Source organism: Pagrus pagrus (assembly GCF_965226575.1).
Source record: "Pagrus pagrus genome assembly, chromosome: 15".
In the NCBI taxonomy this organism is placed as follows: Eukaryota; Metazoa; Chordata; class Actinopteri; order Spariformes; family Sparidae; genus Pagrus; species Pagrus pagrus.
The window spans coordinates 13,346,921-13,369,939 of NC_140199.1; the positions used below are offsets into that span (position 1 = coordinate 13,346,921).

Consider the following 23,019-nt stretch of genomic DNA (forward strand, 5'->3'; position numbering starts at 1 on the left):
TGATTAGATTTCACATAAATACATGTGAAAGCGTTCTATGATTATGTTACCCAGCGGTTTGAGACGCTTTTCCATCTCGCCGATAACAGAATTCACGGGGTCTTGGTCTTTGAAGTATTGGTACAGCCATGAACCCAGAAGCATGTTAATTTAACCCACTTTTCCCACAAAACACAAGTCACAACTAGGGCATGAAACAAAGTTAGCTTGATTCTGGGAGCGAGTGAGTCCAGAAAAAAGGGACACGAGCCCAGTTGGTGACCGCAGTCATTAGCTGCTGGTAGTCAGTCATTAGAAAGAGGTTGGTGTGGAAAACAGACAGAAAATGAGCTGCTGCTGGTACAGTATGTTTGTTTACAAGTGATAAAGGAGGTAAGACACCACCTCTGTGTCTCAGAATGTGCAGTGATATCAAATTGTGAACAGATAGTGTAAATTAGATTGTGATGTGGGTGTGTTGATGCAACTCCTTATTAATGGATTACTGAAGGGAGAGAAGAACAGCCTGCAGTTTCAGAGTTGGACAATTATGTAACCATGCAAACAAACATCAGCCAACATTTACATAGTTTAAGTCTGTAACACTAAGAAACAAATCAACAGTAGTCTCTCTACAGTCAAGACTGCCCCAGTGGCTTGGACAGACAGGTACACTGCATATCAATTGATTTGAGTCATCTATTTACACACAATCTTGAAGTGGCATAGCATAATCAACCACAGCAGCGTCTGCATTATTACCTAATCTTACCACACTGACTTGTAGAGGGCTCCAGTATCAAATTTTAATTGTGCACTATCCCTCAATAAAGTTGTAATAATTTCTTCAAAATACCATAAAAGCTACTGATATGTTCTTCCCTTTGGTAACGACCCTTGTGTTGTTGGTACTTGCTCCTCTAAGGAAAAAGGAAATGATCCAGTTGTCTTTGCGACAGCGGTGCCGACAATAATAATAATGCACAGCTTTGCAAATGTTTAATAAGAAAATAAATGTTTGTGACACAGTAGCTGTAGCCAAGGATGCACACAATGCATTTTGGTGAGAAGCGACGAATGACAGTATGAATCAGTTTGTTTACAAGAAAACTCCACAGGGTTCCTTTAATCACAAGATCTGTACGGCGTTATCAGATATATTAATATTAATAAAGAGCAACCACAGAGAGGGCTAGAGGCGGCACAGCGCTGTCATCGCTGTAACACAGACCCTGACTAGACTAACATCACTGTTCTCTCAAAGATGTGTTTTCCTGGGCCACACTAAATCATACAGTATGTGTTATAAGATGAATCCAATCTGGAGGGCCGAAACTGAGAAAAAAAGAAGTTTTTAAATTCAGCCTTGGATGTACTCTTAGCATGCGGATGCATGAAGCACACACACTGTTAATGATCTTCATTGTTTTGGACTACTCAGCTGTATACTCAACAATTCTGCTGTATTTCTCTCTTTTTTTGTCTCTCTCTGGGGTAAAGATGCCAGAGGCGTTTGGCAAAAAGATCAATATGTTAGATCATGCATTCAGAAAAAGTTTGAACTAAAATTAAGTGAACTGAAGCAAAAACTCAACAGGCAAAAAAAAGCTACATCCCAGGCAATTTCCACAACAATAAAATGTTTTTTCTCTTAATTGGGGAATAAGAAAAAGACTAACCTCAGCATTTCTACTGGAGGTAAAGCTCAACATTGCTGCTAGAATAGAGGCGACAACATGGAGGAAGACTGCTGTTTATTCTCTCTGGACCCAAGTTTCAATTCAGCGTGTCAGGACCATTATAGTAGAGAGAGACCGAGGTAGAAGTGGAAGGGACGTAGAGACAGAAAAACAGGAACAAGCAGACAAGGGTGCTCCATCAATAAAAGTTTTTCAAATTGATTTAGTGGCTCCTGAAGGGATCTATTTTGGCAGGATGGAAGATCTCTGGCACAGCATTTATCATCCTGGGACACAAAAACTATCCAAAAAAATGTCAAATAAATACAAAACGTGTTTTAATACTGTTATATTATTTTATGATATAAGATAGTTAGGAAAAAGTCAGTATTTGCCACATTGTTTGGCAAAGCAAGTAGAAAAAAAGTGCAGTATTGTAGTAAAGTGCACATCTGAATGGTCCCACAATATTATTTTTAATCTCATTCCAGCAGAGACAGCTAAAATGAATTAAACAGAACAGAGGAATTGGCAGAAACACACACAGAAGCAGAGGCAAAAAGTGGGTCTTTGACAGCTGCAGAGTGAGGTAAGTAGAGACGAGGAGGGATGGATGGAGTAACGAGGGGATGTGTGAGTGCTGAAGGCATACTGCCACGTATTTGACTTATTGATTATGTGTGAAATCTCATCCACTCGACATAGCTGCAAGGTGTGTAGCATTGGTTATTTATAGCAGGGCATCCACTCCCACTCTTCCATGCTGTGGTCGGGAATGTTTGATCAATGCTGTCTCCACTGGCTCTTTCTTCTGTCAGCTCAGCTTACCCTCAGCGAAGTCTAATACAACACAGTATTGTTTTGGAAAAATGCAGGAGGATTGCAAATTAAACATTTATGGTGAAGAGCCCGAACCGAATTCAACTTTTTCTGCTGTGTTTTAAATGTCCAGGTCAACGAGCACGGAGCAGAATCTCCAGGCGGTTAACTGGCCAAGACGCACACTGTGTACTCAAAATGTCACAGGTTTGAATCCAGCTTGTGACCTTTGTTGAATGTCATATCCTCGGTGCATTCAATCTTTCCAGTGTCTCTGCTGTTGTGTTCTTCGTGTAGGCATACATGCCATTAAAATGCATGCATGCATAGGGCTGGGCAATATATCAGCATTATATCAATATTGAGTTGTGAGACTGTATGGCCGGAAACCAGGAAGACAGATAAGTGTTGTCTTCCTGGTTTTAAAGTCTCTTTACAGTAGAGTGATGTCATTTTCTGAACTTACCAGACTTGTCCTGATACTGGTCTTTACCCACTTGGTCACTTAACAACATTACTGATGATTATTTATCAAAAACTGTCAAAATATTGTGATATTTGAATTTGTTGTCCAGTCCATTTGTGAAGTGTTTCAGAGGATATTTCAAAACATCGAGACGTATAGCAAAAAAATATTGTTTAATATAAATTTTTAGTAACTATAAATTTCCCATTTAATAATGATGGCTTTTTATAAAAAGTGTTACCAATATTTTTAAACACGTCAAACATTATTGAATGTGTGCAGCTGAAGGTCCTTTCCCCTGTGTCTGGGCCCTCTAGTATAAAGGAGGCCCTAGACATGTGCCTAGATCCAGTCCAGCCTCCAACACTGAGAGGCTTTGGTGGAGTGGTTTCATACACAGTTCACTGTTTGAAGCATATAAACATATTTTTACGTACAGAGGTATTAGCATGCTGTGGTGAAAAGTAGCAAGACGGGAAACTACGTTTGTAGGATTGTGAACATAAATTGCACTTCATTGCTGAATTGGCCAGCATGCTAAAACAGTATTCAGCAAGGTGCAAATTACACTTAATGCTGTCATCAAGTTCATGTTAGCTTCTTAGCGTCTCTGCTTCTGTACTGCATGTCTTATCTTTACAGTGCAGTTATCTGTCCTGAATAAGATGTCAATCCCACACCCTTTCTCTTATTGGATGGACACTGCAGAACATTATGATTTCAAAAGTCAAAGTAAAAAGGATTGAACTTTAAGCAAGCGGAAGCAGGAGGAGATTGAAGTGAACGGGAACGCAATTTGGTTTTACTTCTTCCTTCTCCAACTTCTTTCTCCTTTGATGCCACAAAAATGCACCTTAGTGAGTTCATGCTGAAAAACCACTCCAATTATTTCGCTGCAATTAAATTACGTACTATACCAGCTAACGACAGATGAAATAATCATTAAAACCTTTCCTGGAATCTTCAAACATTTTCCACTTGATTGTTGCACAAGAACCCTATTATCTACTCAAGTGAGCAATAACGCAGCATAATAATGTTTTTCCAGTTACAAAATAAACTGATACTGCGCAGTTTCCCCAAAGAACAAAATTGTTTACGCTCCCTGTTCGGATTACACATGAAACATAATTAGATAGTCGAGTACATGACTGGACAGTCGTGTCTGACATGCAGGTCTGAAGCCGCCAGTGATGTATTAACTGTCAGACGGTATAATAAGGTCTCTGTCCATGACTCAAATAAAGCCTGACAGCATTAAACCTTTCCCCTTATAATGTCACACGTTATTGAACCTACAATTATTACAACATCAATCTAAACATGTTTTTACATCACCCAGCATAATTGGTTTAATTTACATATCTGACACATTAGGCAGGCATCTGAATACAGTCAGACACGTTATTATATTGTCCACAGGTTATTATAAATGGGTAGAAGACTGTACATGTCTTACCCAGGCCCAGCAGGTCCACAGCCGGCTCGGTGCTCTCCATGGTGCTGGCTTTACACTCTGGCTGCTGAGAAAGACAAAGACACAGAGACAGGTTAAAGAAAAGTGGTATGTTGGTTTAAGGTCCATTCAGCCACAGCTTCTTTGTGCTCTCAGTTTTACATGATTATAGCAACAGCCAACATGGGCAAAGAATTGACTTCGGATGAAAACCAAGAAAATCTATTCTGCTTTTCGCTGAAAAGTAGTATAGTAGACAGCCAATGTCACTCACTAGTCATAAAGCCATAGCACAGCTGTAGACTATAAACCCATTTCAATTGTAGATTTCATTCATCATGATTAGATTTAAAGAAATACTGTTTTAGAGAATGTCCTGCAATTTTGATATATCCTACAAGAAGTTTGGGGTCATTCTGCTTCGTCTAAAGAAAGAAAAGAAAAATAATCCATTATCCTGGATTTCAATGGAGAGTTTTCTTGTTTTAAGGGACCCTGTGGAGCTTTTGATCACTAGAGACAATGTGGAACTTTGTTTTGAGGCCCTGAGTCCCTGTTTTGTATCTTGTACTCTACTATCATGCATTATGCAGACAGATGACGTAACCTTCCTGCTGATAGTTTTAGCTTTAAGCCAAGAAGTATAAAAACGCACTTGCAAAAAGCAGGGTTACAAAGAACTGTTAGCTGAACTGATGTTAAAGCAGCAATTAATATTTTTATGACCACTGGTCTGAGGAAAAAAGCTGTAAAAGCAATATGGACAAATTATGACCTCATAAAGTTGATATGGTGAACGTCTCAGCAAACCTATTAACATATATTGAAAACATGGAGCAACGTGGGCATTCTTTGGAATAATGTTTCGTTCCCTCCAGATGAATTTAAGCCCAACATTCACACTCTTTTAAGCTCTGTTTTGTTCTCCACCAGCCACTGAGAAATCTGGCTCTTTAGCTGCCAAATTCTGAATTCTGTAGAGTTCACTAGCTAGCTGCAAACTTTGCCTGCCTGCTGTTTGTTGGGTAGTTGCCAGAGATTTTCACTGAAAACTGCTGCATGAAAAGCGAAGTTAATCAGAGATGTAAAAGTGAATCAAAACAGTGCAGCTGGAGGCTGTAAACCAAAACAATGAGCTGAAAGAAGTTAAAGAGCTCGGAAGGTACATGCAAAGCAAATCAACTGGATTTGGATCGACAAAAACATCAGTCAACAGCAATATTGTCAATCACCTAATCTTTTAAGTCACGTATCGAGTGAAAATACCACATATTCGCTGGTTATATCAGCTGTCTGCCAGTGGTATATTGCTTAGACAGTGTTGTATCTGATGAGGAATCATGCTAATTGAGTTTTTAAATTGAAAGCAAATGAGGGTAGTAGGAAAAAAAAGAGGCAGAGGAAGAGGAATAGGATGGAGTAAAAAAGAAAATGAAAGACAGACTGAGGGAAGGACAAAGATGAAGACATTTAAAGTCAAAGGATAGGAGAAAGAGACAGGATAATGAAGAAGAGAGGATGAGGCTGGATAGAGTCAAAGTGAGATTGGAGAGAAAAATGTGGTGAGGGAGAGAGAATATAAAAGGTTAACATGTGGGCCATGAGAGATCTACAACGCTGGTAACAAACCCAATTTCCCCCCAACAAAAGATCGATGGACCACATTAAATTCAATGTCGTTCCAATCCAAGGCAATGAAAACAATTACCGTGTCCACGCCTAATCAAGAATGCATTGGCTGTGAATTGATGTGTGTTGGGACTCCAGAAAAGCTTGAACAGCGGCGGCGAGAATCACAGCAGGAAGGTCGTTTGTGTACAGCAGCGAAAAGGCTGATTGTGCTGTGCATCCATATTGACCAACAGTGAAGTGCAGTCGTACAGGAGACTAAAATACCAGGTGTCATTAACCTAAGTAGTCAGGGTAAGGGTAAAACTGACTTCATGAGAAACTAGCATGGCACCTCAAGAAAGGCCCAACAGTCACCAACAGGCCTCACTGATTACAGGCCAAAAAGCAAATTTATATATTTAATCTAAATATTTTCAAATATATTTATTCTGAATTTACCAGACTGTTCTTAAAATTTGGTCAGGATTCACTGATCCATGTTTTTCTCCCAACTTCTGATACCTCAACTCAGGGTATCTGCTGATACAGAGTACCACACAGTACCTGTCCTCTTTCTTTCTCAGATTTAAAATCTTTGAACCCTCGCTCAGTGGATCTCTCAGAATAATTTCTCTCTAAAGTAAGTTGAAGGCTATGAGTTGCTGCGGCACGGCAGGTCCCTGGTTCACTGTGGTGGAGTTAATGTAACCTACAGAGGAAACACTGAATACTACAATAATTTGTACATCTAAAGATCTTACAGTACAAAATGTTTACCCATCAGTTAAACTTACTGTATATCGATAAAATATAATTGTGGCTTCAGAAAAGCCCTCACCTCCATTAAGACTATTTCCAGGGAGAGAGCAACAAGAAACACATATTATGGTGCCTGTCCATTTGATTTCAGACATCTCAGACCATGCAAAGTGTTACAAAAATGAGATTACATAGCCTTTCAATGCTACAACCCACACAGCTGCTGTGAGACAGAGAAGAAAGAAAAACGAAAATCCTAAATGTCACTCTGCATAAAAAGCTTAAATTCCCCGCAGTATGTCAGAAGGATTTGTAATGACAAGCTGCCAATAGTTTTCTCCAACGCTGGCACACGCGTTGGGTTTTCCAGTTGTTATCCGGGATGACACCAAATGATACAGCTGACAGACGGCTAGCGACAGACTGTGATTGGCTGTCAGCGTCAGTTGTGTTTGAGGACAGAGAAAGTGAAATTGGAGAGGAGACCAGCAATCGATAACCACCCACACCACCGCCATACCCCCCGAACAGGTGAATAGAGTCTTCCGTGATGAAGGTGATGCCAGCTTGAATGAAAACCACTGAGCAAACCAAACCCTCCGACGACTGCTGTCACATCAGATCGCTGTCAAATACACACCAGACAAAGCTATCAGCTGACGGCTGTCACACTGAACGTCTGACTGAGGGCAAAGTCTGCTGAAAGTTCGTCCCTAAAGTACTTCTACTGAAGCCAAGACAAAAGTAGTGACAGTGAAGTACTGTGGAGTCCCTTTAATCATTTTATATCCCATACAAGGTCACCAGCAGAGAAATAATTCCAGTTGCAGCTACTTTCATGTTTTGTCGTTCTCGTTTTTGTCGAAACTCAACACCTTCTGCCAAATGAAAAGGGAGCAAATTATACCCTTTAAGCTACTAGAAAATCTCTGCAGGAAATGTTGAGTTTATTGACAGCAGTTAAGCAACAAGCCACAAAAATGTTTAAGAGATTGGAATTAATTGGTGAAGAACGAGCTCAACTTAAAATCCACTTACAGGCTTTCCTTGAGCTTTTAGTCTGGCCCACTGGAAGTAGACTGTGGGTAAAAGCCTGCAGTTGGGTAACTATTTCAGTTGGCATTCTCCTCTTTTGCGCTAAATGCATGTCACTGTTTTCAAAATGCCCGTCGCTACGAGAAACAACAAGAAGATCATCAAAGCTAGCAACCCACACACATGACAAGATACCCTGGCTAACCCTAACCTGGTCACTGAGAGTACAAATTTAAATAAGCTGGCAGCTATAACCTTTTCTTTTGCAGGGATCTAGCCATTTTAATGTCAGGGCTCACCTCCCCACATTCGAATGTTCCACCAAAACAAGTCCCCTTTGACACTGTTTTGCAGGGGCACTGTTGCATTATTGTCCAGGGCTTTGCGCTGCCAAAGATGACATTGATTGGTCTCAGGAATTGAAATTGTAAACAAGAGCTTTTTTTAGCCCTATAGCAAAATGATAATGGGTGCAGTCAGGCCTTTCACCAGCGGTCTGGTTATGCCAGACTACTGAGCTTTGACAGAAGCGGGTCACGGCTTTGAAGGGAAAGAGGTCACATTCAAAGTCATAGTGACTCAGATTCAGCACTAAATTCAGAAAAAAGGTGGTGTCCCAATTGGAAAAAAGCTGATTTGTGGGTCAGTGGTCTGGGTTAGGGCAAGGTTATGGTTAGGCAAGTAGTGGTTATGGTTACGATAAGTCTATGTTAAGTCTCCAAAAGTGACATGAGTCATGTCAACAGCTCATCAACAGCTGAGCCTCTGAAAACAAAATTTCGTTCTGTGTTCACTTGTTGCTCACTGAATGACAATAAAGTCTGTCTAAGTCTAAGTCTAATGTGTGTTTGTGAATAGGTGACTAATAAGAAAATTGTACTAGTACTACTGTTAAAAAAAACAGAGTGGTGAGTATGACTTGACTAAATTGTTGTACTGATGGAATTAGTGCTGTGGAAATGTGCATTATGCTGAATTTACCATGTGTGCCATGATTTACGATTTATTCTAATAACTTTTATTTTTAAGCTATTCAGTTCAGTTATTGTTAGTGACAGTAGGGTATTATTGAGTCCCATATATCTTCTTTTTTTTTTAAGTACACAAGGCCAGGAAGATTACAGATCATGCAAGATTTCCAACATCTCAGGATAAGGTTCCAACAAAAAAAGAAAAATCCAACAAAAATGACTGAAAAGCATTTTTGAAATATTTCTTTAATTCACGTCAGGACCAGCAAGGGACTCATGAAGCAAAGAATTAATCAAGACAGAGAAGCTAGCTGCCAGAAATGGTAATACTGTGTATAAATATTCATTAGGTACGAGAACATGAAACTGGACCTAAGATCCCTCGGGTACCTGTGGCATCCTAATTACATCAAAGCATGAGATAATGCTATTATAAAAAGTGCTTGATGAGATGCTAAGCAGCAGTTTGAAAGCAGGCAGCAGCCTGCATATCTGGCATTTATCCTTCTGCATGCAGCTTATATTATGTGGACAGTAGAGAGTGACATCACAAAAGGAAAACAGCATTCTGGACATGCACACAGAAGCATGACATTTAGCTTTTAGGGATCTCTACCACCTTCAGCACCTGCACAACATCATGCCAAACAATGCAGAAGGAAGAAAAAAAGGGGGGCTGCGGTCAAGGCAGCTGAATGACAATACAATAATGAACAAATATCATGGTTTTCATAGTGGAATATAAAGGGCATGTCTCTCATAGAGGAATTGTCCTGACCTCAGCCGGTACTCCAAGGATGATTTTCAATAGATATCTTCTGTGGATATGGTATGAAAATAAACTTCAATCCAAAAATATTATCATCAGTCCTCAAAGGGTCTATTAGTCAAATCAAAAACACATATTTTGCCTACACACCCCAACCTGGCTGCCTAGAAAAAAAAGAAGGCAGCCGTGCAAGTGTGGTGATGTAGAGAGGAGGGAGGGGATTGCTAACTGCAAAACAGACAGGAAGTTAGCTAAAATGACAACAACGCTTACAGCTTTAATTATGTTACACTACTTGAACTTGACAATTACTCTATTTAGAATAGGACTGGGCAGTATCTTGACTTTTTAAGATATGATGATATATTTTCAAACGAGATACAGTTTGAGACAATATTGTTTATATCGATATGAGTATATTTTGAACAGGAAGTCTGTTTTAATAAAAGTGCTTGTGACATCTCAGATGTGGTTTTAAGTTACAACTTTAAAAAAAATACCGAGATATTTACTGTGAATCACAGAGATATGAACTTTTGTCCATATCACCCGGCCCTAATTGGGAATTATGGCTGGGTGAGTAAATCGTAGAGCTATCATGTAAATAGCAAAAAAATATGCAAGCAGCCATCCATGGACTTCTCTCACAGTATGATCCAGGAGAACCAGTTGGGACTGAAAACCAGAGATTTCAACACATCTTCCTCGAAGGTATCAGCTCTCATTTGAGACACCCAAAATGTAACGTGTAGGGAGCTTAAGATGTATACCATCTGTACTGTAAGGCATCCCTGTTGTGGTGACGCTTGTTATAGGATATCCCCCTCTATCACCACATTTCATGTCTTTGTCTACTGCTAAGTAACGACAAAATGTCCCAAATACTCTGAAAACAAGACGTTTAATTAAAAATATTGAACAGAGGCACAAAACACCAGCGATCAAATTCAGTCAAAAAATATTTGTATTGGCTTTCAAAAACTAATATCATTCATACTCTGGGGAGTACTGGATCACCGACAACTACTGCACAAAAATGATGACACCTGGAACCCACTAAACGTACACACATAGATACAAAAACACACCTCAAGCCCTTTACAGAGCGGCTCACAACCCACTGAGACTGTACTCAATAGCCTTACACAACACAACAATCCACTGTCCTCCTTCACACGTACGAGAGGCAGATGAAACAAACGTCTTATCCTCTGAGGAGAGGCAGTGCGAGGTGATGGAACAAACAAAGAGCAAACAACATTAAAAGAGGGAGAGGAAAAACAAATAGTGTGGAAAGAGACGAGTGGGAAATGAGGGCTGGAAATCAGTTGGCAGAGAGAGTGAGGAGGAGAAGGAGAAATACGGAGGACAAATACAAGAAGGACAGGAAATGGAGGACAAATAGGAGAAGGAGGAAGAACGACCATGAGGATGATTGAAGTAGGCATAAGACAGACAGCATCTGACAGTGCAGCGAACAGCAGCAGAGATAGCAGAGCTGCAGTGCTGCTACCAGCACTACTGGAGCTGCAGTCAATCATGGGAGTTGTTGTCTTCATTGTTAAACAACCACCACTGCTGCACCGATGCACCGTTACCTTGAACAAAATTAGGACTTCTCTGGGTTTGAATATTGTTGGGAACATTTAGGATCATAGACGCACACAACTCAACAAAATGTATAAAGTTGTTTTTATAAATTTTGCATATTATATCTTTAATTCATTGTTAATGCAAATGCAACATTTCCTCCATTTTAACCTGGAATTCATTTATTACTTTTCCTAATCAATTTGAATTACACCAAGTGTTGTCATGCAGTGTTAAGCTACTGTCAATTCCACCCGCTCCAGATGTGTCACATTAAAAAGCCACCCTGATGAAGGCAAGGTAGCCGAAAACACCTGACAAATAAAGCGAAGAGCTGTGCGATGTGTTTCACACTGATCTGCACCTTGATGTGTGCGTGCTCTCAAAGTAAGAAAGTGGCATATTAAAAGCCACCATCCGTGCAGGAAGTGTTGCACTGACAGTCGCTAAACACTGAATAAATAAAAACAGCAAAGTAGAAGTGATTATAACAAATCAGTGAATTAGAGCAGTGTGACAGAATTAACTCGACTCAACGTCCTCTCACTTGCTTTTTCTGAGCTTCCAGTCGATGCTGAGACCACTGTTGGGCAAAGCTCAATAGGCTAGTCTAATTGTATCTATTTCACATGTATTTTACCAGGAAGTCTCATTGAGATCAAGACCTCATTTGCAAGAGAGACCTGCCCATGGTAGCAGCTGTACAATTACGAAGGTCCTATAAGGTATAATAATAGGTAATATTATGTAATATTATGTTCAAAATTGTGTTTTCATCGCCTGAAAATAAGAATCTTTGTGTTTCTGTTACCTAAGAATGAGACTTTGATAGCTACAGAGGGGGTCCACTGTGTTGTGCCACCATGATTCTACAGTGGCCCAGAAGAGACGAACCCAACACTGGCTCTAATGAAGGTCTTTTGCGACCAACGTAGGGTGAGTTGAGGGTTGTTCAGTTGGGTGATAACTGCAACCACACCCCTAGATGTCACTAAATCCTACACATTTGACCTTTGAGATGTGTTGTCATTTTATGATTAATTCCGATCACTTCTACTTTGGCGTTTTTTGCATTCCTTGTTTACCTACTTCCTGCATAGATATTTCACAGTAAAAGCTTCCCAGAAGCTGCAAGTGAATAATCCAAAGGTAATGGATGGCCTTTAACGTTCAACTGAGATCCGCATTTATTAAAAAGAGAAAAGAAAAGAAAAAAGTTGGGAATATGACAGGATTATTGTTGCACTGATGAAATTAGCGCTGTGAAAATGTACATTATGCCGAATTTACCGTTTGCACCATTAATTGAGACTACTTGTAGCAACGAAAGGAGTTGAACCAGAACTGTAGTACATTAGTAGTTGCTGTTGCGCTGCAGGGAGCGGATTGTTTTCTTGTGGCTGACAGCTGCCTCATTAACACTATAAAAGAGAATAATAAAACTGCCAATGGCTGGATGAGCCAGTGATGCCAAAGACAGAACCACAGTTCACTGAGGAGGAAAGGGAGGATGAGGTCAATCTAGGGGGAGGGGAGAACGGGGAATAAATGAATGCGTGAAGACGGAGAGGAAAGCTGAGTGTCGGATGTGAAGCGACGGAGACGGAGAGATGAAGAGGAATGTAAGCAGGGAAGGTGGAGAGGACGAGGAGGTGGACGGTGATGATGTGGAGGACAGGCAAAAAAAAATGACAGGAGGGGATCATGACAAAGGGAAGAACAGGGAGGGAGGAGAAAGACAGCGTGATGAGTCATGATGAAGACAGAAATGGAAGATGAGAAACAAAGGATGAACTGAGGAGATGACAAGAGGATAGAGATGACGAGACACTGGGCAGCAGGCCAGTGTGTGTGTTGAAAATACATTATCAATACACATCGAGATGTCCATATCACAAAGTGGGCAGCACCCCAGCTCCACCCGGAAAGACAGAACAAAGTCTCTGTGTCTGTGAGTCTGTGTGTGTGTGAGTGTGTGTGTGTGGCACCGCAGTAAGTCAGAGGCTGTTAAGTGTGCCAGGCTGCTGCAGTTCTGCACCATCCAACACGATCTGTCACTCAGCTGGTGGCACTGACACGCACTCACACACTCGCACACTCACACACAATCTAAAAGGTTTTGTCACAGAGAGGAGATCTTAAGCTGCCACACGAAAGCATCTCTTCCACCCAGTTACATTCATCTGACAGTCATGGAGAGCCCATTGCATTTAAACACACACACACACACACACACACACACACACACACACACACACACACACAAAGACAAAAACACCATGACATAAAAACAAACAGGTAAAAAGACACATACTCGTGCAAATAAGGTGAAAACAAACACAAATTCAAGTAATGCAAACAAAAACATGCACAAAAAAACAAACACAGTGGAACACAACACACACATACTCTCCAAATATCTGCATCCACAGAGACACAAACAACACACACACACACACGACTGTTTGAGGAAGGTCACGGTATGGTCTGACGGCTGATGCGTGACGGTGCTGTTCAGGGAAAAGAATACCTAATCAAATCAAAACACTGGCAGCTAACACACACGCACACGCACACACATGCACACACACACACACACACACACACACACACACAGAAACACACATCAATTTAACCAGGGTATTTTAAGGTGTTTTCAGAAGTGAATTTTATTTGTCACTAAGCAGGAGAGCTTTCGGAGCATCGAGAATCTTGTTAGGCTGTGTCTTGGAGAAAGTGGCAGGCAGCTTCAGGTTAGAATTTGTTTGCTGGATTTAAGGAAAATACACACACACACACACACACACACACACACACACACACACACACACACACACACACACACACACACACACACACACACACACACACACACACACACACACACACACACACACACACACACACACACACACTCACAGCGGCTGCTCCGATTCAGGGAACACACACCCAATACCCAACTTGTCTTGAGGAACACACTTGACGAAGTGGATTAGATGTACACACACACTCAGGCACAGACTCACACACATGGACTTAGGCATGGATTTAGGGAACACACACAGCTGGATTTGGGAAAGGCACGCGCAACAAGCTGGATTAGCATGCTGGTGCTAATACGGAACACTGGGCTAGCGATCTCCTAGGGACACAGAGCAATTTCTTCAGCTTTTAGTGTTTTTAACCTTTAGAGATCAAAGTTGTGTGAGTGGTTGTGTGTCTGTGAGGCTGTTTTGTATTTCAGTCAGGCTGCTTTTTGCTTGTCTCTTCCCACATAGCCTCTCATGTCCTGTTCCAGCAGTGAAGAAGCAGGATTGGACCTCATGTTGCCGCTGTGAACCCACTCTCTGCCACTTTGCATAAAGTAATTGGATTTATGATGTTTTACATATGGTTTCCTGACTATACTGAGCGTTCAACAACAAACACAAAACTCTGGTGTGTGTGCGCACGCACAATGAACTGAAAACTGAAAGTGTGTGAGGAAAGACTGAGTGAGAGAGGGGTTGTAATTACAGTATGTCTGCATGTGATAAACTGTGTTATCAGCTCTATTTGTTTGCAGAATAGTTGGTGTTTAAGCAACTGTTGGTGTGCAGGTGTGTGACTAACCAATTAGTATAAATGAGATTGATATTGTATTGGAGAGTGAATGAGACGGTAGCTGCACTGGAACGGAGGAGGACAATATTTGACGAGTACATTTTCAATAAACCCAGAGCCTCTATACTTTGCATTTGCACTGTTTAACTACTTAGTAGGCGGCCAAGGCACCAGATTCAATTGTTTTTTTTTGTCTGCATATTTGCTTTGTTCAGTTACCATGGTAACACGTGCCATTCTCCTCTATCGCGAAGTGTCGAAAAGGCCCCTTTTTACTTGTTTGCGCACACGGTGTCCATGTCAGTCTGCGGTAACAGACTGACTTTCTCAAATACACTTGTCCTATCCAAACTCTGGCTGTTTTAACAGAAGCATCAACTTGGCTGTGGCTCAGGACGTAGAGCTGGTTTTCTGCTAATCAGAAGGTCAGTGGTAACCCTAACCCTAACCCCAACCCTTAGGCAAGAAACTGAATCCTGATTTGCTCGCAATGGCTGCTAAATTAGTGTGTGAGTGGAAGCTCGAGAGGAGAAGTTAAAATGAATTTCTTTAGCGAACATCCAGAGGAAGATTTGGTTCACTGCTTACACTGATCATGGAAATTACTCATTCCTTCCAACAGCCAAAAAAAACATCAAAATAACACGCATATCCTCAGCACTTGATTACATTATTTTAACTATTTATAAATGTTTGTCGCAGCTGTTTTTTGTTGCTACTTCTTGTCTAATTCTGAGTGGATTGTAGATTAATTTAACCCAAAAGTCTGTTTCGTCCAAGAACTGGTAATGTCAGATAACAAAGACATACTGTTACTGTTACAATGTTACAATGCTTCACAAGATGCATCTTATTAACTGTTCCAGGTCGAGCAGCCATATAAACTTCTGAAGAAAAGATATTTTGGGAGGCAGAGGAAACTGTTTTACTGATCAGGAGCTATAGTGTATGATTCAGCAGATCCCTGCAGGTCATAATATAATAAGACTCTACATTAAAACAGTAGTTGGTTAATTTGTCTATTCGTTCATTCCATCTTTCACATTATCATTCAGTTTTTATCCCTCGTGGCAGTGCTCGTTTTTAAAGGTTACTTTTTATTTGGTTTCAGTCGGCAACAAGTAGTTGTAGTAGTTTCATGGACGAATTTAAAACTGGTTATCAGGCACATTTATTGTTTATTTGACTGTACAGTTGAGGTCTTTATATGTTCACTTATAACCAAGACCTGACCTTGGACCCGAGTTAGACAGGTTTGAAATTATACTCCCTTTCCCGTTGCTGCAGGGTGTGTGTGTGTTAATATGTCTAACCCGAACCCTAAAGAAACTGATCTAAGGTGACTCATTATCTGCGCTGTTGCTGACAGTTGGTATTCTCATTAAATTTGGGTCTGTTTGGGTCAACCACATGTTGGATCAGGTCCTATTGTTAAAATTTGGGATCCCTGAAGACCTCTACAGTGCAGAATGTAGAGGAGTCAAATGAGAGGTGGTGGTGGCCCCGGTTTTCTTAAATAAAATAATTTGCCTGATGGCATACTGCGGCCTACAGTACATAAAGTTCTCAATTAAAGCCCAGGTCATAATATCATCTGATCAACGTGTTGCACTGGATTCAATTCAAGTTAAGGTTCTCCCATCTCCCATAGATAACCAGCAGCACTGGCCATTTCTATGACAAATATGCATGATATTCATTTTTTTTTTTGATATTATTAAAGGACATTATTGTCTCTAAGTGGTGTAACTTTGTGTTCTTTGATTGATAAGAGACTTTGTGTTCTTTGATTGATAAGAAACTTTGTGTTGGGGCAGGGTCCATATTCTTTTATTCAAACAATTTTCTATGGTCGTTTTAGTATTAGACGGAAGTAAAAAGAAAGTCTTTCAAAGGTTTTTAACAAGTCCTGTCATGTCTGAAAACAGCCATCAGCCTTTCTTTCCGTTTACCCTGAATAGCATCTTAATGCTGATACTGTCACCGACTTTGTCTGACTCTCTGTCTTCATGTATCTTCCTCTACACCATTCTTGATAATACTTCTACCTACCATAGGTTCATGCACACACCTTCGCTGAAAACGTTTTTTCTGCATGACTAGACCTTTGTTTTTTGAGTTGTATATTTACATTATCCCAAATATTTCCGAACAATGTTTTAAACAAGAGAAATTCATAATTTTATTGAAGATAACAGTGCGTTTCATTTGGTCGCCTGTCGATATAACTTGAGATTGATGAGGTAGGAAGTCTGCCAAGGTGACTAAAGGTAAAGTGGATAAAACTTTAAGCATCGCCTCGTCTGTGAACATTTCTTCCTGAGTCACGTCAGATAGATGTTCATCAGCAATGTTGTTTGTTTAACAAGGAAGACAACAACTCCCAAGATCCGACACTTCTTACCTTTTTTGTTTCATTTTGTTTGAGGGACCCCTAGTGGCAGGAATTAGATACTGTGCATTTAAACTTCATCTCTGCTCTCTACAGTGTTCTCCACTACCATAATAACAAACTTCATTCATCCAGGGAGAGTAGTATTACCTTCATCTTCCTGCTCTACATGCAGTATATTCAACTGAACATGTACATGTACTGTAGAACTACTCACTTATACTGTAGCCAATTGAGCAGCTGAGGAAAAGCTCATTGTTTCCCATTACAGAAGAGAGAGACTGAACCTAGTACGGTAATGATTTAGTTGCATTTGCAGAAATGAGTGTAATTAGAGTAAAATATCAACAAGACAATACGAAAATTGCTAGCCATAACATTTTGCTTGTGCCAAGCTTTTTAAATTTGGCAGGTAATCTGCTCAAATGCTTTGCTTGGACACGATTTCAGGCTGAATGATGAGAAGATGAAAGACCATTCAGTGTGATTATTAAAATACAAATACGAAATAACAACAATAATATTGAAGGTTATAGAAAAATAGCTGCATGAAACATCTAGAATATTAGAAAACGGCTCTCAACAAGTCCCTTGCTCCCTGCAATATTTACCGATCACTGTCAAAATAAATAGGTTAGAGATCATCGCCTTCACACACATCAGCAGGGCCTTGACACAAATCTATGGCTGACAATAAATCTGTGGCATGATATATTTTACAAAGCCCTGAGCTCTGTAAATGCCAGCTAGCTGAGCAGACCTGGCCTACTCTGTCTGGAGAGGTAAGCTGGGATATAACTGTCTCAGCGGTATACATAGTAGACCATGCTATTTCACAGCAGGGAAGATGTGTTTGTGTGTTGATGTGTGTGTACGTAAAGGGAGGAGCATGTTGCTTTGTGTATTTGTAAATCCGTTCATTTATAGTGGGGTGATTGGATGTGTGTGTTTATGGTTGCATCTGTCTTGTGTGTGTGCGTGTGTGTGTGTGTTTTCTTGGGAAACAGGCCTGATTCTCTTCCTCCAGCAGTGCAAATCCAGTTTATTGATTGGCCTCCTTGTGGCTACGTTATCGATCCTTTGACTGCTAAACCTCAGAGAGCACTGTTTCTATGTGTGTGGCATGTGTGTGTGGCATTCGTGTGTGTGCATGTGCTTGTGTGTGTGTGTGTGTCACGTTATTAGTCACAGAACGCTGCTCCTTTGGCTGCCCTTCACACCATCCGCTCAAACTAACTCCAATCGACCACAGATATGCTTTAGCTGCTGCGGCTGCTGCTGCTGAGTGTGTGTGTGTGTGTGTGTGTGTGTGTGTGTGTGTGTGTGTGCCACATCCAATCATGGGAACCTTTGAGAGCCCAACTCAGTCCAGATGTACAGAGCACCTAGCGATAACACACTCCCCAAATCCCTGCACTGAATGAACAAAGATACACACAAACGCATCTACACACGCGCGCGCACACACACTCCTTCATTTCTATCTCCAACAAAGGAAAGCGCCAGTGTTTTCCATGAAGGAAAGCAGCCTCTTGTTCTCTTTGATAATTTATTCATAGGCTGAAAGAAAAAGACAACATACGCCAGCAGTCCGATGGGACGACAGTGATTTAGTGTTTGTAGAGAGAGAGACAGACATGCGGAGAGCTAGAGAGAGAGGGAGGAGGAGAAAAGGACAGAGGGAGGGACAAATGAAGGAGAGATGGAGATGAATGGAGGTGAGGAGAGGCTGAAAGCAGCCAGAGAGATAATGGAGTCACTTCTTGCCTTAAAAAACAGTGTTTTTGTAGCCTGAGTACACACTGTCGTTTCCCTTTATTTTGCTATGCACATGTCGATTTCTTGCACACGTGTATGTCATAAATAAATATTTTGACTCACTATCCTTAAGACCTGGCATGGTGCAGACATTACCTGACAAAAAGTCTCATCAACAATGATTGCTTAGTTTGTTTGGGAAAATGTGAACAAAAACTCAGCAGCATAGGCTCTGTGTATTTCACATCAAGCTCCTCATCAAAAAAACAAACATTTAGTTTGACTCCCTAAGCAGTTTATTACAAGTCTTGAAAAAGCCTCACGTAACCACCTAAAGCTGGAGAGACTGATCCAACCTGATCTGAATTAATTTTCAATAAGACCGAGAGGGGTGGTGTAAACCTTTGAAAATTTTAGCGCCAAATAACCATGTAAACGCCGATCGATTCTCTAGCTGGAGTAAAAACATTCTTTCTGTGCATGTTTTCCTCAAGTGCGTGTAGCATTAGGTGATATTCTGTGGCGGATTCACCTTTTTTGTTGGACTCTCTCCCTGTTAAAAGTTTGCAGGAGCGCTTTATGCGCTGCTGAGGTTGCAGCTTAATTATAAAGAACACCAGAAATGCAAATATTGGTCCCCAGGACACGATGTGGCCCCATCTTGAAAACTGTAGTAAAAGGCGGAGTGCATGAAGGATTGAATGAATGAATTGAATTGAATTTTCAGATCAGGTCAGGCAGAACCAATTTGGGCATAACAAAAGTTACATTCTGAATAAATACTTTGTGTGCATGTAAAAACACATCTTATCGGATCACTTTATTAAGCGTCCATGTAAACAGTTAAGTTGGAATCTCAAATCCAAATGATTTCAGTCTGATTGAAGAAATATTGTCCATGTAACCACAGCTGCTGCATTCCAAAAAGCATATTACAAGACAAAATCAATTAATTATTTTGACTGTTGTTGGATCTGCCACATTGATGGTTAAGGTTTAGGCAAAAAGGACTTAGTTATGGTTCGAGAGAGACGGTGTTGGTAGGCAAAAGCAAACAAGACAATTCTTTGTTGAGCCAAGCATCCATTCAAACCTCCTTCTTAAAAGGTTTTGTGGCGCTACATGAAGGTCACACCACTTCTACTTTAGTCTTGAGGACACAAAGTCATAATGAATTCAGCCACAAGAGGTTCTTCTCAGGTACTCATACAAAATGGATGTTTTTAATCATCTGAACAAACATATTTTCTGGTGAGAACAGTCTCAAAACACCACTCAACTTGATTTTGAGATTGACAATTTGGCAGGCCTGTGCTTCATAATGAAGCACGTCTACAATCCCGACCTTTGCCCTCAACACCAAAAACATGTAATCCTAATCCTTAATGTTAACATGTAAACACTAAAAAAAAAAGTGATGTGCAGCCAAATGGCTTAATTTTAGAGGATTTCCTCAGCTTTCTTTCTCTGTAAGGACACAAGTACATCACACACACACACACATTCAGATGCCAGCTTCCGATCAGTGCTGTAGTCTAATTAGTGCCTGCAGGCCTGGGATAGGAAATGTGGAGAAGGAGACAAAGTTGATCTTTGACAACCCCAATCAAGCTGAATAAAAATGGTTCATTTGAATACAGAGGAAAAAAAACAACTACTTGATATTCTGTTTTGCCTGTCAGACTGAATATCTGTGCATGACTGTCTACATTCATATCAACACCTGCATTCAGTTTTTCAAATTTCCACGTTATCTATAGGATTGCCTGAAGTATTCCTCTGTATAATTCAGTTCAAAATCAGATGATCACCTCTAATATGGAGTTTTCTCTATGACTGCAGCTGGTGAATATGTTACTAAGATATAATTCAAGAAAGCTGAGCAGAGAACTCAATGCTTGCAGTTAATTTTTCATTTAAATGCCCAACATATCCTTCCGTCAATTAACAGATACATCACCCTGTCTGCCCTTCAGCTGAAAACACAAAAATAAATGATTTGGTCTGTGAGGAGTGAATTTGAGTGGATTTTGAAGGTCAAAATACTTTTGAAGTAATAACAACAGAGCACAAAAAAGGGCACATGTGAAAATAATGAGTATTGGCAAAAAATATTACTGACCTAGAGCAAAACCAAAAGCGTGAGCCATCAAAAGGATGCTCTTACATCTATCACGTCTGGGCAATGAACAGAAGACTATTACACAACATTTAGAGGTCATATGCTCTGCTGGAACTCAATCAAACATCTTCTGAAATGCAAACACTGCTGATGATATTATATTAGCCTTGTTTGAGGTTGGGATGTTCGGACAAGTCAATGGCATCTATTGAGAAGCTGCAACAAGATGTAAAATGTTGTACCACTAGAATTCTGCACTTGTACAAAACATGGACGAGCTACGAAGCAAAGCCGCAAATTTACTCATCAATCATTCAAGTCATCTGTTCATCATCTTGGGCCATGAACTGGATAATCCTGTGGCACAAAGTTTCCAAATGTGACTGGACCGAGATGGATCAACTTCTGATGGTGAAATGTTTAGAAATAATGTATCCACAGTTTTTTTTCACAATGTAAGGCTTGTCTATCGCCAACAACTCCTGTGCCATACAAGAACGTAACACTTTCTGGACTGAAGACAAACCTTGTTACCAATCAGTACGTTTTCATGCACACTTAAGTCGAGCAACAATCATAGCACGATTAAGCCTATTAATGGGACTACTGCCATTGTCCTAGTATACAAGCACCAGGGGAGAATCGAATTATTGATGGAAGTATGTCCGACTTTACCACAATAGGTGGCGATATGCACCGTTTCAGCTAGTTGCTACTGGACCTTCACAGTGACAGGTTTGGGGGGGGGTTATATTTTCCAGCTAAGGAAACACACAACTGCCACATCTCACATGGTGAGTTAGTTATTGGGTGTTGATAGCGCACATCAAACAAGTTGTCAGAAACAGATTGTCAAGGTACAGTATGTGGGATGTGCCAATCCAGCGACCCAGTGTGACAACATTGCTGCTTTAGGGAGCACTGATGCATATTGCAACCAGGAAGTCTTTCTAGGGCTACAGTATGATTCCCCTTCTGACTTGCACTGTTAAGATTCATGCGCAAGTGAAACTACTCTTAAGGCACTGATATGCTGAGGTAAGGTACAGCAAGCAAGTTTCAATCACTAACACACTAGATTGACGTGCTGTAAAGGAACAACACAGCCCAACATCTGTCTAAACATCTGTCTTATTACACTAGGGAAAACATCTATACTTCAGTACACTTGATTAAAGAAGTAAAAAAAAAAACACCATCAATTATAAAAACCAACATGTTTCAGCAAATATCGCCTTCCTACGAAAAATGTGCCCACGGTGCTGAGGGTGTAACATGGCCTCCAAATCCAAGAAGTCAGCTACCAAAACAACATCTAGGCTTTCTTTATTTTATTCAGTCTATGTCATCAATGCTGAAGCCTGCTGCATGGATACACTGACAACAGAAAAATGAAGCAGACAGTACAGAAATAATGAGGTGAGTTAATTGAGTCCTTACCCAATAACTCAATGACTCACTGAAAAGTGAATGGCACTTTTGCATGAGTGAGACGATTCGTTGCACAAACTCAAGTTAAGAGCCACATTTTTACATTTTCAGATCTGAAGCTTTTAGCTGTTACTTTAATCTCAAGAAAAAGCATCCAAGGTTTTGTGTAAACAAGTGCTGAGAAGAAAAGATTGTCAGAATAATTTCAGGAAAGGGGGTTCATGATCAGGTTCATGAACTTCTCCAGAGACATGGCAGATGATGAATTCATGCAGGATTTAACCTTGATCTTTTGGTTACAGAACTGTCTCACTATCCTTTCAACAACACGTGTACCTGCACCTGAAGTACAGGTCTGGCCAAAGTCAGTCTCTAATGTTGCCTCCATCCGCAGTAGGAGTGAGTTAGTCTGACACTTCGTCTCACAGTTCCAGTCACAAAACTTCAATTTATTCCCTTCTCCTCAAATAACACACAATAGCACACACCCAGAATTTTTAATACTCAATTATTCAAACAAAAGCTGCACCGAAAATAAAAGCAAATTGTAATCAAAACAGAAATGGATGGGCAATCAAA

The 23,019-nt window shown here is 40.5% G+C and overlaps 1 protein-coding gene across 6 annotated transcripts in view; it reads right to left on the reverse strand.

Annotated features, from left to right (window-relative positions):
• smap1 (small ArfGAP 1) overlaps positions 1-23,019 on the reverse strand; it is a 107,861-nt gene that overhangs the window by 29,451 nt on the left and 55,391 nt on the right. For all 6 annotated transcript variants that reach the window (XM_084375331.1, XM_084375332.1, XM_084375328.1 and 3 more), the window contains one exon: positions 4,403-4,466. In XM_084375331.1, coding sequence (XP_084231457.1) covers positions 4,403-4,466 — 64 coding nt within the window. The remainder of the gene's footprint in view (positions 1-4,402; positions 4,467-23,019) is intronic.